The following is a 17280-nucleotide window of genomic DNA, read 5'->3' on the forward strand; positions in this document are numbered from 1 at the left end:
GTTAGGAGGTGTCATCCTTAGGCCTCTCTCARTCTGGTGGTCCTGCCAGCAACCTACTGCTGTCACCTTAGCACAAACGAGGCCAGGACTAAAGGTGTTCCGTGCTGGATACACAGCCAAGTTGCATCTTGCCCTAGTACAGAAGTGAATCCCAGGGAAAACCAGAAGTTTAGCATCTTTGGAGTTGTCTTGACCTCTCTGTTGCTGAAAATCTGCTGTTGATTTTGACTTTATAGCTTAAAAACACAGTGTTACYGGCTGCTGTTAATTATTTTCATGCAGTTGTTCAGTTTCACTGCAAACTTCCCACTGATCTGAGTTCATAGGAGACTTCTCTGCTCTATCATTGGGACCCATATGAAGATCATTTAAACTCTAGAGGTTCAGAGATGTGTGGGGTGAAAAGGATTGTATCTGTATGGCTCTTGCAGTRTATTTCTTAAGACTGTAAACACACATTTTATTTGTAAATATCAAATATGCATATTCAGATAGACCACAAAACTTTGTTTTAAATGGTTTTATTTTGAAAAATACAATGTGCAGCGTAATGTCAACTACCTGTAATACTGATACTGTCGGTCAGAACTTGTACTTAACACAAAGATCAGCTAGTCATGCAATAAAACAGGCATCTGTTATGCAGCACTCCAACTTGAGCTGTTTTTTCCATCATCTTTACAGCCTGGCACATTTATTTGTACAGCAAAACACACTACATTCTTAGTCGTTCTATGCACTTGTCAGCACACACTAGTGACACAGCTCAAGGATGTTGAAGTGAGACCTTTGCCTTATGGAAACTGAGGGTTTGCCACTGATTTCAATGGCTGGAGGGTTTCATCCTGAGTATCTACGGATTTGTTTGTAGTCGTCATCCTCCTTGAACTGCATCACTCGCTTGTAAATTAAATCAGATGCTTAAACTGGAATATTTAGTGTAGAGAAGAGCAAGTCAGTAACACCTAAATGGTTTTATATCTCGGGTTTCGCGTTAGTTCTGGTTAGCTACAGCAATTCTTAAACACCAGCACTGCTGCTAGAGCTTTTGAAGTCGTTTTCCCTCCAGCTTTGTAGAGGCTGCAGGGAAAGGTTAAGTGATGTGAACGGTACAGGGAAACACAGAAGGCCAAAGCTAGCTCCCCAAAGTATAGACTGCAGGCACAGCTTCCTCCTGGCACCGCGTGCCCCGCTCCGTCCCTCTCTTTCAGCCCTAAATATCCTTCCCACATTCAGGGCAGAGAATGTCATCCCTTTCCGTGAGGAAGCCGCGTCCCACCAAGGAGAGGGAGCACTTCTTGCAGTTGAAGCAGTCGTTGTGCCACTGCCGTTCCTCAAAGGAGATGTACTTGGTGCCGCCGAGCCCTGCGCAGAAAGCACAAGCGCCGGGTTAGCAGAAAGGAACGGAGCCTCGGCCACGGAGCGCTCGTTTGGGGGGTGCTTACAGGAACAGTGTAATGTTTAATTGTTACAGAAAATGCATTTAGAAGAAGGCTGGTGCTTTCTGTGAACCTGATTCACAGCTTTCTAAAGAGACGTGTCTCGAGGGAAGAAGCAGATTAGTAAAATGCAAAAATATTACAGAGAAGYTGAAGGTAGGGGTGGTGGTGAAAATGGTGTGAGAGATGAAAGGTACTGAGAAGAAAGCAAGGAGGCAGAGGTCTCTGGTTTGGTTGCAGTTATCTGTTGTACAACCTACAGAATGGCAACAGGTCACCTGAATATGAAATATCAGGATGMGTACTTGGGAGTCTGTGAAAAGACTTACAGTTGGACATGCCCTTTAACTAACGAGGGGAGTTTTGTTTGCTTTAGTAACAGTATTTTCAAAAGCCACCCTGTGATAGGGCTGCACTAGGCAGAAGAGGAATGAATCTTTGCCAYGAGCAGAAAAACAGCACCCACGGCGAAAGGTATCGTGAGGTAACCAAGCACCCCAGACCCCAGTGCTTATTCCCTCAAGCCGCTCAAAATGAGTTACTGACCATTCCTAACATTAGAAGCAGTTTTTTTACTTTGGGAAGCCCTTTGGCAAGTAAAGCAACTGCTTCCTTCAGCCCTTCCAGCGCGTGGCAGACCTACCGCTGATGGGGTTGGTGCAGCCGGCGCACTTCTTGGCGTAGAGGCTGCAGAAGCAGCTCAGGCAGTAGGCGAACTCGTCGCGGGAGGTGAAGCGCTGCCCCGAGAGCTGCTTCTTGCAGCCCGTGCACACGAAGCACTCCTTGTGCCACGGCTGCTCCCGGTACGTGACGCCCCCCGTGGTGATCGCCTGGGTCGGGGAAAGCAACACGGAAAGAGTTTTCTCGCGGGAGTCGGGTCTCTGCCTTCAGACAGGAGGGAGGGTCGTGAGGTTTGTGCTGGCGGGAGGTATAGGGGAGAGGGGAAGTTTAACAGGAAAATCCCAGTTTTGGGGGAGGAGCTGACCTCAGGATAAAAAATGCAAGTGATTCATTGTTGTTTCCCAATTTATACAAGGCTGCCTCGTGCTAAAAGTGTTTTATTCCTTGTACRTTGGGTAATGTCACTCTGAACTGTCCTCTCTGAGGCCAGCCTCCTTTGCTGGCCATTTTTCTTAGGCCTGTCCTAGCAATCTGCGACACCTCCCGTAATAAGAGCGGTACCTTCTTGCACTGGACGCACTGCATGGCGAACTGCTTCTCGTAGCAGGGCACGCAGAAGTTCTGGTTGTCCTTCGGGATGAAGCTCTTGGTCCCGATGGGCTGCTGGCAGCGGTAGCAGATGAAGCAGGTCTCGTGCCAGCTGCTGCCCTTGTACTCCATCTTCCGAGTGCCTGCAAGGCAAGCAGAGCGCGAGCCCGCTGAGACCTGCCCCTTTCGGGACACTTGCTGGTAGGTATGTTTGCAATCTGAGAGTGCAGATTCTGTCAGCAGCTAAAGCACAGGTGGGCTCCGAGTCCCGGTGTACAACTGGAGGTGCCCCCTTACATGGGCAGGTTTTTAGGTGCTCTGTAGCACCCTGGTCAGCTGGAAGCAGCGAGAGGAAAAGCAGATGACGCTTGTGGTAGCAACAGGCTACCGAGTTGCTGCAAGAACACTGACCAGCCTAGCCAGTCCTGACTAACCCTGCTGATCCAYTTCATTAGAGAGAAAATCGTTTTGTGTGTTGGTATCCTACTCAGGAGCAAAGGAATCAGTCCTTGAAGGAATGACATCCTGGGGAAAGASGCAGAACACTCCAGCTATTTTCATTCTTTTTGCCTGGGCTTTATTTGGAGCTGTGTTATCACTGAAACAGGATGCGAGGAGAGACCTGTTTATTACCTGCAGAATTGAAGTCTGAATTCAATTTGCAGCAGAACTGAAAGATCACGCTTGTAATTAATTAACTTAGTATCTCATATGCTTATCATGATAATGTTTTATTAAATCTAAAATGTGCATTTAATGGAGCAAAGCAAAGGGCAAGTGCAGCATTAAAAGTTTCCGTAATAGGTGTCCAACCACTTGCTGCTTCCTTCTAAATGAATTATATTTCAGTTGCTGACCACTGTGCCCCATTCTGACTCCTGTGCTAACCCGGGGTACAATGTGAAGAGAAGAGACAGGCTGGATGTTCTGCCTTCTGTACGTGGTGGCATCAACTCTGTCTTGGGGAAGCRATTAGGGACCAATCAGTGCTTGTGAAGCTTCATTAAAAAATGATCATTTCTCCCATTTCAGTTTATAAGAGAAGTGAATCTCTGCCTCACTGAATCTGCCTCTGTTACTGCTCACCAGTCTATAACTTGCCAAACATGTAGAGGTACGTTCTGCAAATAAGCCTGCTGCTGATGAGAGCGGATTTGACGGATTATCTTAAGAAAAACCTTCTAGATTTTTTAAAACTAGCCCTGGCTCTTCTCAAACATGTCAGTTTTTAATGAAGAAACAGGTGCATGCAGAGTAATGGAAGCAGATGCTTACATTGAATCGTGAGTGGATGGGGCCATCTGCTTTTGAAAACTTTTGTTGATTCTATTTATACACTGCTTATCATCACCAAGCTGTATTTTTTTTTTAATCAAAACATGTCAGGTGCCCAAGCAGAATTGTGGGTTTTGTTTTTTTGCCTAGGATGACCAATGTAAGAGCCAGTCCAGCAGAAAAATTCTGCTGGAATAAGTAACCACTAATCACTATATAGCACATGTACGGGCTCTTCAAATTGCCTTTTAATGCTTTATTTCTAGCCCAACATGCCATCCTCTTAAGCCCTCAAACCATCGCAGACTGCCTGCGTTGTCATCAGCAAATCAGATTTTCACAATCTGTTCCTGCAACTCCACGTTTTAGACATCTGCTTTCTTTTATACGTAACTTGAAGCAGACAAACAGATCTTTCCTGTTTCTTTGGATCTTTGTGTTTAATAAGACTTCAGTGGTGCTTTGACCAGCTTTCTGTTCTTATTTTAGAAGCTAAACTTAGAGTATTTACAGAAAAAAAAAAGGCTAAATTGAGAGTTAAGTAAACTCTTCAATTCAGAAGCTTCCTTTGTTGTTCAAACAGTGGAAGCCAGGCGGAATAGAAAGCTGGGCTTGGATGGAAAAACATCAATTTTAGTTGACCGGCCTTCAAAGTCTCTTCTGAGATACTTCTATAGAAATATGTAAGTGCTTGTTAATAAAAATACAAAATGAAATAAGCAGTAGATTTCAAGAGTCATGTTAATCCRCACTATATGTGTAACATTTTAATCATGATTCATTATGATTAACTCAACTGAATCACCTGGCTGTGAGAATAACTCAAAATTATGAGTTAAAATGATACACGTACAAAACTCACTATGATCTGAGAGTGAGGGAGGCAGGGAAAGACTTATATGTTACAGGTGTCAGTGAGCTTGGGCTTGGTATTTAATGTGATTTAAGATTTAATGATCTTAAATGTGATTTAAGATTAAGATTTAATGATCTTTTTTTGGTTCAAAGAGTAAGAATCCTAACCTGGCATAATAGTCTTCTTGCACTCGCTGCATTTGGAAGAGTATTCATTGGAGTAGCAGTCAGTACAAAGTAGATGCTCCTCTTTTGCAGCAAAGGGCTTGTCCACCAGTGAATTCTTGCACTGGAAGCAGTGGAAACAGGATTCATGCCARTGCCGGTCCTTGTAGGACAGATCCTGTGGATATGAGAGGCAGAGTGAGCAGGTGAATGAAGGGTCTGTACAAACGGGGGCTCAGAGAAGGTCAGAATGTCCCAGTCTCAATKAGGAGTTAGTTACGAGGAGGATCATTTGCACAGCTCTACCAAACAGGATGTTCTGCTGAGGAGGAACTCGTTTAGGTGTCATTACCAGACCTGGCTAACAACGACTTTTGTCCCTCTTTCAATAGGTTTTAACAAATGCAATCCAAGGTAACCTTCACTTTCTGTGTGCCTCGGACAAACAACTAATTTATGTCAGTATTTCCTTTGAGAATAAAGTCCTGGTTTTGAGTCAGATTAAAATTTGCCAACCTTTCAGGCATAACTGGCTGCTCCTCGTTGTCTTAGATTTTGCTGATTCTAGGGCATTTCATAGCTGCTCCTTGCTGSGCAGAAAGCATTTTCCAGATTAATCTCTGATATTTATTCAATTCAACAGATTAACACCAAGTGTGAAACTGGCCTGATACCTCTTCCTTTTTTTGTACTGGAACTATGTGCTTTCCCAAGTCTTAGTTATTTTTACCTATGTTTTAAATGTGGGTCAAAGTCCTTGCTGGTGCCTCCTGTACATTCTTTGCCATGAGTGAATGCCCCCAAAAATGGTACTTCACGCTGCATCTGCAGCTATTGATTCAGAATACCCTGTCCATGGGATGTGCACTGGCACCTCCATGTTTAAAGTGCACCTTAGTTTTCTCCACTATTTTTGTTCTTTAAAAAAAGCCCATTTGTTATTTTTTTTTAATTTTAATTAATTTTAATTAATTTTAATTAAAAGAAAGGCTGGTTATAGACTCATGTGTTGATATCTCCACCTAAGCATGCAGGCTGTCGCTCTGAGCTGTGAGTGGGGAGGGTGATATCGTCATAAATGGGAAGTACAAAATTCAGCAGAAATTCCTGTTCACGTTCCATCTTAAGATTTACTATAACTTAAATACAAACACCAAATTACTTCCATTGAATGAAGAGAAAAAATGAACTCTAGGATAACAGGGTTTTTTTTTAATTATACATTACATAACACATAAGCCACATACAGTGTTCCCACTTATTCTTGCCCAATCTATTGTTTGTATGTTGAGCCACAGATAACTTCAGTTTTGCAGTCTTAACCCAGAGCAGCTGGAAAGTTCTGTGGATTTAGGCTGACCTGAAATAAGAAGGTTTTGTCTGCTGGAGTCTTCCTCTAACAAGTTGCTTTCAGGATACTGATACTGAAATGGATTGCATAACACAACTGATAAGCAATAGCAACTTCAGGAAGAACTTAAATTTGTAATAAAGCTTTTTTTTTTTTTTTTTTTTTTTTTTTTTTTTTATTTTTTTTTTTTTTTTCTTTTTTTTCAGTCATCATGATTATGTATTGATGCCCTACATGTCTTCCAGCTCTGAGGTTGTGCTCTGAGATAGGACATGTGAAGTTCTCACTTTAGAGCTCTCAGATACTTATCTATTCAGCTTGTCTATTCACWTCAGTTAAATCCTTTCGAAACAATCCAATTCCTAACTGTAAAAATCTCAATCTTTTCTAATATCAAAATAATAAAGTTATTTACATTCTTTTGTCTTTAAAGGAAGTTGAATATTCTAGTTCTGATCTCAGACAGGAATAATATTTTCAATGGAAAAAKGCAATGTACAGCCAGCACACAGGCTTCCAAAATGTGAAGTTTGCCTGCTAAAAAATGGAATAAGAGAATTGTTTTCCTTTCCCTAGTGAAACAAAAGGTATTTACTTTCTCCCTTCTTGCTGCCTTTCTCCTCTTTATACAATATTCTCCAAGGGTTTTGTTTGTTTACCTCTACAATCAATATGCTGATATTTGATTTTGCTTTGCCTTGTTTTATCAATAAAAACATATCTTGCAGCTGGTGTATTTCTTTCAGAAGAAGAATAGAGAAGACAACAATTAGGGGTAGAAAAGCTTTAACCCTTTAGTCAGACTTCTGATACCATCTTCTGTGGACTCTAACTGGATAAATCAAAGTACAGCTATTTTGTAATTGCCATTATCCTACATATGTACTTGTACTATGTACATCYTGTATTTTAGTGCATATAGTGTAATATGTACATAATACATCCTGTATTTTAGTGCATATAGTGTAGCAGCTTCTCATTGTTCTTATGTCGGTGTAACAAAGTCTTGGGAAATGAGGGTTTGTCTGCTTCAGTATGTTGTGTTTCCACTGAAACCTCTGGCTTGTGCGTTAGTCGTAGATGTATTAATTTAGAAAAGATTCTGCTCTGGAGAAGTGGCACATGCAAAGGTGGTTTCAAGCCTGGCTGTTAGGCCTGTCCTCGCTTAAGCTGAAAGAGCATCAACCTGCAAGATCTAGGCTATGACAGCTGCCTGTAACCCAATAAATCTGTTCCAACAGAAGAGGATACGAGTGATTTGCTACTAATTCCTGTTTATTGCACAGTTTTCCAGGAAGAACTGACACAGAAAAATGCTATTGTGGACTCAAAACTGAAGTGTATCCTTAAAGTACTAAGCATAACGTCATAGCTGCTTTATACAGCTTGAGTGAAGTCCCTGCTGCATATTTTAACTTTAGTTTTTAATACCAGTTTTAGTTTTTTTAAGCACACTCCAGTGTGTTTAAATCTGGAGAATGACTCTTTTTTTCAGTCCATCCATGCACCTCTGTGAAAAGTGACTATCCCAGGCTCCTGAGAGATAAGGCACACATACACATCACAAATAAGAGGGATGCACATAGAGATGAGTGTGTGCAGATGCTTATGGATATGGATCTATCTTCTGAGCATTTTGGAGCTGAAGTGCAGAGGGTTGCAGCCTAGATTCAGATGTAATACTAATAAAAGTGAAGGAGGGCAAAGCCTGCAGCACAATATGCAGGGAGAAAAACAGATGACTGTAAGAAAAAGGCTTAAGGAAAATTTAGAACAGATCCTATATTCTCCGGAACTTTTGAGTCATCTCATGTACAATTTGCTTGAACCTCCTGATTTTGAAGAGCAGTTTACATTTTAAACACTTCATTTTCCTTTAGCTTACTTCTATTATGACAACCTTAAAGAATATATGGTCAAGATGGCCATTTTGACCACTGTTAAAATCATAATTTATTTCATATTTTCCACAGTTCTGTGCAGCTTTGATTCACTATGGTTTGTTGGCCTCGAGGATGGGGCTGCCGGTGACTTTCCTTTTTTAAATGGAAAAGCCACAAGACTGAAGTTTCTATGTAAATGGGATAAACAGAAACTCCTTATCTCTGGCAGCTGCACTGCATTATACCCTGGCTTTATAAGTCAAGGTAAGTTTAAGCCGTCATGTATTTCCTTTTCCTCTKAACCAGCTCTCAGTGGGGACTCAACAGGAAAAAGGGGATTAGAAAGGTAATTACTASAAAAGTAACTGTATGTGTTTGTCCATGAATGTCAAGCTTGTTTTGTTTGCTTGCCACAACGCTCTTGTTCAAAAGGTTGGGCAGGGGAAACACGGTACAAGAGCAAAGAAAGCTGTATGGATTTTAGGCATGCAGAATCTGGCAGGCTAGTGAAATATATTAGACTGGTACTTTCTCATCAAGAGGGATTTAGAAAAGACAAAGTTAAGTGACATAGTGGTGAACCTAGCACTTAGTGGCCTCAGAGGAGATAAAAGGATCTGTCTTCTTGCTCTCAACTTTTCAGCTAGTCCRATTCAGTGATGAGCAGAAAGAGTTTCAACTCAGGACAGTGTTTAAAAATTAAGGGMAAATCATTTCTCCTTTTCCTGCTCCACAGGCTTTACTTCTTGCTTCGTTTACATGTAAGACTGACCCTTTTGATTCATTTTTGGCCTGCCTCTTGACACAGTAGCATTGTATCACAATCCGCTTCTCATTTCATTCTCAGATTTCACAGCAAGAGTTTCTCCCCCTTCCTCCTTGCCAGGGCCAGCCTGTGGCCCGCAGCAGCCCTCCGRTTATTGCAGGTATTTCCTGCATTTGTGATGGTTTCTGTGCCAAAGAGCCTGCAGAGAAACCRCTCAAAAAGCCAAAAACAACTAAAAGTCACATTTAAGCAGTTAAGCAGATGAGAATATAACGGGTGGATTTCCAGAAAAAAAGCACGTTCTTTCAGGCGAGCTGCGGCGTGAAGCAGCAGGTGTAGTGAGCAATTCCCAGAGACACGGGCTGTGAACTGCCAACTAATTCTTCCAGGAGTAAATATCCATGAGCACCTCCGGACACACGGCTAATGTGCAAGTGCTGTACGAGCCAAGAGGGCACTGCGTTTTTTCTCCTGTCTGCCACTGCCTCCTACCACTTCGTTTATGGAGCTTTTAATCTGCCTGTGAAATCCTCGTAAACATCAGCTAAGAATGTTTACAGTTACCACAATGGCCTAAATCCAAAGGGGTAATTAACACCACATGTCATCCAGTTATTTTTTTCATTTTTTTCTTTTTTGTATAAGAGTAGCATTTAAAATAACAAAACAGCTCGTAGTTACATTCACAATCATAATTACCATAAAAAAAAAAAAAGGAAAGTGGTGAAACAAATTTTCTCCTGCTTTGAATTCCAAGAAAGCTTGTCTTCAAATCAGTATCTTACAACCTTTCTGTACTGTAGTTATAACATGGAGTGAAAATCTGGCACCACTTTGACTCTCTCAGAGCCAATGCTATCAAAGCTTGACTGTTACCAGTGGCCAAGCAGGCTTAAATTTAATTCAGGTGAGATGATGCTTTGCAGCAGTGCTGATAGACACCAAGAAAAACACTGCATTAGTGTCAGAGATGGAGAGCTGGCTCTTCTCTTGTCAACACCTGTTTTAGTTTGATATTGCCCTTTCAGCTGTGGGAAGGTTGCTCCTCTTCGTGCCACTAATGAAATTCTTTTTTTTTTTTTTCTTTGTAATAATTGTCACTCAGACAAATTAAGCACTTAAGACATTATCACACCATTACATTTTGGTTCTGAACTTCACAGTGCATAAAGACTGTATCAGAACACAACACAAATATCTATGGAGCCCACTCTTTGTACACACAGTAAGCATGCCGGTTTCATCCAAGGTACATTTTGACTTCTTTCWTCAGAGAAAGATGCAATTTTTTAAAGAATTGTGGAGCACATACATTCAATGCCCACCAAAATATGTTAATATTATAAATATGTATGCATTAATATATATATATAATGTGTTTATATACTTATGTGTGTATGTGTGGAAAACTGGAAAACTACTGTACTTTTCTCTCAGTGGGAACAGTAATAGGATCTCTTTTTTTTCTTTCTAAACAACATGTATATATTTTTTTTCTTCCCACAGAAAACTTAATGAGTTTGCAACTTTTATCCATCTATCAAGATTCAGTTACAATTAGTCAAAGGTTTCAAAAACTACAGGTTCAGGGGTGGACAGGCACAAAGAGCAGTCACCGAAACTAAGAAGAAAGGATTCATTTTTGGTATACTTTTCAACTGTTTAAGAAATCTTTATTCTCTATCTTGTAGTTCTGTTCTTCAGATGTAGTTTTAGTTCTCTATATTTATAGTCTTACATTACAYACATTTTTTTCTATATGCTATTAGACTATGTTTTGTTTAAAAACACAAGAAGTATATCGGATAACACGCCCTAAATCCATAAATCTAGGTTGAAAAGTTCAGCTTGATTAGTTCCTGAATGCTCTGCCCAAAGTTTGTTGAAACTGGTCCAAGTTTTGAAATTCTTGGATGTCAACACATAGAAATATCTTCTCAGGGGCTTAGAAAGAGACCTTAAAACAAAGTACGTTCTCAAATGGGGCAGAAATATTTTGCTTGTCCGTGTCAGTCCAGCTCTAATTTATGAGCTCTAGGAAAGCTGGCACTGTTACACCCTCTTGCAGATTACTGCCAGCTCCCTATCATAATGGTGAATCATTCTCTTTTCTAATACTTCTGAAAGAGGCTTTCCTACTGATTTTCCAGTAGGGTAAGATTCAATTTGGAAGACGTAAGAACTGGCATTTTTCCAATCCAAATTTGCATATGTTTTTATAACTGTGATTTTATAAGCTAGTAGTAGGCTGGCCATACCAGTAATAGGGACTACCCGGTGTTTCTCAAACTACAGACTGACAGCAAAGGAAATCAGATGTCAGGACTTGTAACATTCAAAAAAATCTCATAGCTATTCTAAACCTGATAGAAAGCTCTTCTAGTCATCATCATTGACCTGATGGAAATTGCTATTCTAGTGCTAAGTCACTCTACCACTGAAACCCTTGGCCAACCTTGAGCAGATGAAACTGGTACACAGAGATTATACATTGGATTAAGTCAATCTTTGGTGGTCAAAAAACCCCACTATACATCAATCAAATATCATCTGTCTTCATTCAGCTGGCATAAAACTGGCCTGTACTCCAGGTGTCCTGGCTAATTTAAATGAAATGCAAGTGTTTGGACTTCCCGTGGGTCAGGTAGGTGTTTCTGTGTGGTGCAGCACTGCAGAGCTCAACCAAGCAGGGACTCTGGTCTCCCTCACGCTGTTTCCTTTGCAATCTTTAGTCAGACTTCAGTATCATCAGGCTACAGTTAAGATGTTAATTATTCTAAATGCATTCTAGCTGGCCTGTTACTCAGGTCAATGTTAGCCAGATTTTTGTGGTTCATGATTTGGCAGCTTTTCCTGAATACATACAGGAGTAGAGTCCACTCAAGCACTTGCCTTGAAGATGATTAAGGGACTGGAGCATCTATTGTATGAAGGAAAGACTAAGCAAGCTGGGCCTGTTTAGCCTAGAGAAGACTGAGAGGGGATCTTATGAACATGTACAAATAGCTGAGGGAGAATGTAAAGAGGGTAGGGCCAAACTCTTCTCGGGGGTGGCCTGGAACAGGCTGCCCAGGGAGGTGGYAGAGTTTCCTTCTCAGGAGGTCTTCAAAAACAGCCTGGACACTCCTCTGTGCACATGCTCTGGGTGTCCCTGCTTGAGCAGGGGGTTGGACTAGATGATCTCTAGAGGTCCCTTCCAACTTCAAACATTCTGCAAGTCTGTCAGTCTCCAAAGATAGGAATATAAATATTAACTACAAAAAAAAATGATAGAGTTCTAAAGGGGCTTCTATGATCCTACATTAGGCTCATCACGATTTTGTTGGGTTGGATTGCGCTGAGCACAGTTCTAACATCACAGGTCTTGTCTTGATGATACCCAAATTATGCATATACCTGCTGTAAAGCTAGCAGTGTCTTAAATCTCTCTGCTCAAAAGGTGGACAAAACTGATTTCCATCATCTTTCCAGATCCCACTTGGCCTTATGGGTAGTTTGGCTTTCCTAATGAGTTGGTGATGCTTCTACCATCAGATTCTCATGGCTTACAAAAAGAGAGGGATGCTTTTGTGTTTCTATTAACATGCTTGGTAAATTAGAGTAGTGGTGAAAAGCATGAATCCTTCTAGCTGACACTGCCATGTCTCAGACACCTGTAGGGACTCCAGCATAATGACAACGTTGTTCATCTTTAATGCTATAATAAAATGTCAGCACTTAACTACCTCTGAACAAAGTTCACTAAACGTGAAAGTTCATCATTAATTAACTTTGGGGAGGGTAGAGGAGGGTAAGAAAGAAAAAGAAAGAGGCATCATCTGTGTTTTTAATATCAAAAGTTGAATTTTATACTTGAAAACTTTTTAATAGTGCTTTAAATTGTACTTTCTGCTCCCATTGGTTCCAAAAATGTGTTTAGCACTTTGGAGGGTCAAGTCATTCGCTCCTCCTGTTAGTGAACAGGGTGCTAGAGGATAAGCACTTTCCATACAGAGGCCTTCCCACTTGTGCCCTCATCTTTGACGGCAAGTACTCAGAGCTAAGGGATGACACCCAGGCTACCCTGACAAGATTTCTGTAAGAAGACACAAATCCRGCATACCTTGCAGTCAGCTCCGATGGGTTTTTTGCATTCCTCGCAGGTGTTGGAATAAAGGCTCTCGTAGCATTTCACACAGTAGGGACTCTCCTCTCTCAGGATGTATTTGTTACCAAACAAGGACTCTTTGCAGTAGTGGCAGTCAAAGCGTTCAGTCATGGTGGTACCYGGCGTCTGGCTATCCTGACGTAAAAAGAAAAGCAGAACATTTCAGATTGAACTGCTGTTGGCCCAAAGACCAAAATAGAGTTTATAATCTGTCTCAGTTTATCCCATCGTATTTCCATTTCAATTAAACTTTCAATCAGATAAATCTGCACAATAGGAAGGAATTGGGCTATAAACCATGCCATACTGGATAAAGGTGGCTGCCCATCTAGTTTAGCCATCCACTGATCTATCTTTTACAGGAGCTGATACTAGAGATCAGAGAAAGAAATGCRAGTAAAACCTGACTGAGGAATTCACATCAGGTGCTTAAGGAATATAAAGCAAGTTTAACCTACATTCCCCAAGGTGAGGAGATACGTCTGTAGCCAATGGAGTGAGTCAAGCACCTTCAAATGATAATCCAGCATGACTCAAGGAGTAACATCTGGTAGACTTTAGCACTGCTGGTAGACTTTAGTCACATACAGGCACCACAGCTATGTGGTATCATCCTTGGAAAGGAGGATACTCCTTTCTGTATGTTCTCAGTGAGCCAAAATCTGGTAACTATTGTCCTGCACTGATCCAGGTTGTCCTCCATCTCTGCTTGCTCACAGGGCTCTAGGAACCCTGCTGTTAACAGCAGGGGATATGGGGCCTGTGGTTCTTCACTGGTGCAGGTGAATGACTTATCTAACAGCTATGAGGTACTGGGACACAAATGAAACTAGCTGTCCTGGTTCAGGTGGATTGCAAATAATGTTTGTAGAAGGGAAAAGCAACTAGGGCACCTGCTATTTGTTCCCTTGGTTTCCTGTATCTCCAGCATTTTCTGGATTCACACACAAGCAGCAATGACACAAATGCCTTTCCTTACTAGCTTGAACCTTCATCATTGCCTGGGACAATTTATTTTGTGTCTGGGTTTCATTAGAGTCATCAACATTTTTCTTACCTGAGGCTTATGGAGTGAGTTACCCCATGCTGCTGGTGAAGCAGCATTTCCCAGGTGRAGCCCGCTCCACCTCTCTGCAGGGCCTTCACAGATGGCCAGGCCTGCTCTCTCCTTTAGGCCAAATTTAATCTATAAAGCCTTAATGAGTACTAATGGCTTAGGTAACTGCCTCTGTCTTTCACACTCAGGTGACATTTAGAGCAGCTGTGGTCTTTCTGCCAACCTCACCTCTCACTYTGAAACAAGCAGTAGTTACTTGCTCAGGGTTCTTGGCCAAAATTCCTCAGTTCTGGAGTTTGTCYTCTTATTTTGGCTGCAGGAGTCACCCTGGGGGCATTCTGAAATTTTCAGTTCTCTTCCAAGGTTTCAGTTTTTATAATTTTCTTATATTTCCTGTAGCTGGGATTTGGTTAAGATTTTAACTCTGAGGGAAAAAAGTTTACACTTATAACGTAACACAGTTATACTTCCCTTGAGAGAAGYAGAGAAGAATAAATCTCCTTCAGTGGGGTAATTGCAGCAAAATTAATGGAGACAGACCAGTATAAACTAGTGTGTGCATGTACGACAGCATCTGAGAGGACTGGATAACATTATCCAATAGTCCAAATAGACTATTTGTAGGACAGAGAGCTGTAACTTTTTCTCAGGCTTTATTAGACTTTGATTTTTATTTTTTTTTATAACAAGATTTGTTTGCACAGTCAATTTGAATTATTACAAAGATGACGTGAATAGGAGTTGGGAACAAACTTGCACCTTTCACCCTTTTTTAAAACTGATTTTTCCAACCCTGAGTTAGAAGTTAATATGTGATAACAAAGAATGAAAATTTCCCTGCAATCAAGATGTGTAAAACTGCAAAACATAAACTGTATTCCTTTAAAGGTGATTGTGTCATTTCTGTCCTCCCTACAAAGGCTGCTAAAATTCAAAATATAGACACGGTCTGTGACTGCAGGCAAGGACTCTTTCCTCACAACTGGGTGCCCTAGTGATTTTTGTTACAGGGGTTTCCTCTGAAGTATCATATTATTTCCTTTTTTTTTTTTTTTTTCATACGGATCAGAAGCAAACATTATGAAAAGTCACTGATACTATTTTATAAAATACAGTATCATCTGTCCCTGTATCTGAAAGGGGTCTGATTTACTTAAATATTCTCAAAGATTGTAGCACTGGATTGAGCTCATACTACAACAACAGGGATAAACAGAGCTCATTTCTATGTCCTAAACTGATTTAGTGGGGTGCTCCACTATATGAAGACACTATAGGGGCAATTCTGGACAGCATTAGAGGTAGAGATCAGGTGATCTAAAAATCATAAAACTAAAAGACAATGAGAAAAAATTGCCAGAGTTTGCATTTTAGAGTCAGTTACCTGATCTGTCACAAATTTCACACCAACATCTCTTAAAATTAGGGATTTTGGTTTTATTCAGAAAAATAGAATCTACAGTGAAACATCCTCAAATTCCAGGCTGTTCGAATCTTAGTATCAGACTGGATCTCACTATCCACTAATGAAGTTTTCACAATAGGGAAGAGATTAAATGTAAACTAATCACAAGTCTGCCTAGTGAAGAACGAGGAGGAAAATCAAACCAATCATTTCACTGTTGTCTTATAAACAAGAAATGAAAATTCAAACTGAGCAATATTTTTTTTGCCTGCAACTTAGTGACTATCCTTTGCTAGTCAGTCAGTTAATGATATGTGCAAAAGCCACGCTTGGCTTTAATACAGGTTTTATGTAGTGCTTTTGGCTTTAAAAGATACCAAAGTTTGACACCAAACTACCAAAAAGTTTGGTAGTTGTGGATTGACACAAACCACTCTTCAGCCTCCTTGCCATTAATCTATTTATTCCTCTTCTGTTTGACATTTGTTGACTCTAATCTTTGCGAGGCCACAGACTCACCTTATTTACACACGTTTGTGGTACAATAAGGTCTTGAGATTTCATCGCTGTGGTCATTTGATATGTATGCTCTTTCAGATTGCTTTCAACATCGTAATGAGAAATTAGTTTTCTGTCATAGGTTTCCTCCTACAATATTAGCCATCAAATACTTCTCAAAAAGGAAACACCTTTTCACTGAATGCCCAGAAAAGAAATCACAGCTTCTTCCAAATGCTAGCACTACCCAGATGGTGTCTTTCAGGAAGTAAAAAGTGGTATGAAAATTACTGAAAAAAAAGTAGTAAATCAACTTAAAAAATACGCCTCTTTCCTCCTCTCAAATTCATTTAACTAGAAATAATTATTAAATTATTATTGCCTCAAAAAATAGGGCTCATAACAGCTTTAACAAACTGTCTAGCGTTCTCCCATCCTATGACAGTATTGACTACTGAAAGCAGGGACTCTCTGCCCTAATTTTGTCTGCTCTTTCTGGCTATATTTTCAAGTCCAGTAAGAGATTTTCTCCTRTTTCAATGCTCTTTGTAGGGAGTTACTGAAAATTCCAAAAAGTACAGGCTCACATACACACAGGAGAGAGACAGCAAGGAGAAATTGGTAAGAATCAGATTTGGTTTGGTGGAATGAAACTCTGATGCCTTCTTGTCTTCTTCTAATGTTATTAACCCCCCGTAGAAGCCAGAGGGGTTCTTGCTATTGATTTCAGTGGAACTAGAGCTTTACTTGTGCCCTGAGAACAGGGTATTTTGCTCAGCACCTGCACAGGAAATAAAAGCTCTTTGGACAGTCACCTCTCCCATGTGACTTTTTCTTTCTGAAGAACTGCGCACACAGAGAATTCTTCCTATCTATTTATTTTCCTTCCCCTGAGAAAGGAAGATTTGTGTCTGACAGCTCTAGTGACATAAGCCATGCAGGTCTAGAGTATTTGGAAACAATTTATGTTAACGTTCCAAAAGCTAAAATGTGAAGATTTATTATGTTCTTTGCAACTAGGAGCTAGCAGATCAAACCATGCTCATCTTTCTGGCAAGAGGTGATTATTTTCCCGTAACTTAGCAGCTACTGCCACATTCATTATCTATCATATTGTTGAAGACTCTGCAAGCTGCTGTTCTAGGAGCTAATCATTTTTCCAATCAAGACCATGATGCCTTGCAAAGGGGAAAAAAAAGCTAATCTTTTTTTTTTTTTTTTTTTTTTTTT

The 17280-nt window shown here is 40.6% G+C and overlaps 1 protein-coding gene across 1 annotated transcript in view; it reads right to left on the bottom strand.

The window, feature by feature from the left end:
* Positions 1–625: 625 nt before the first annotated feature.
* The window catches only part of FHL2 (four and a half LIM domains 2), a 22823-nt gene continuing 6168 nt past the window's right edge, over positions 626–17280 (bottom strand). The window contains exons 2-6 of the mRNA XM_026034479.1: positions 13046–13225; positions 4947–5121; positions 2622–2791; positions 2083–2269; positions 626–1365 (exon numbers count right to left, since the gene is read on the bottom strand). Of these exons, the coding sequence (XP_025890264.1) occupies positions 1214–1365; positions 2083–2269; positions 2622–2791; positions 4947–5121; positions 13046–13201 (840 nt within the window). The 5' untranslated portion in view covers positions 13202–13225 and the 3' untranslated portion in view covers positions 626–1213. The remainder of the gene's footprint in view (positions 1366–2082; positions 2270–2621; positions 2792–4946; positions 5122–13045; positions 13226–17280) is intronic.

The sequence above is a fragment of the Nothoprocta perdicaria genome, unplaced genomic scaffold (genome assembly GCF_003342845.1).
Source record: "Nothoprocta perdicaria isolate Ctin4 unplaced genomic scaffold, notPer1 scaffold_144, whole genome shotgun sequence".
Lineage (NCBI taxonomy): Eukaryota > Metazoa > Chordata > Aves > Tinamiformes > Tinamidae > Nothoprocta > Nothoprocta perdicaria.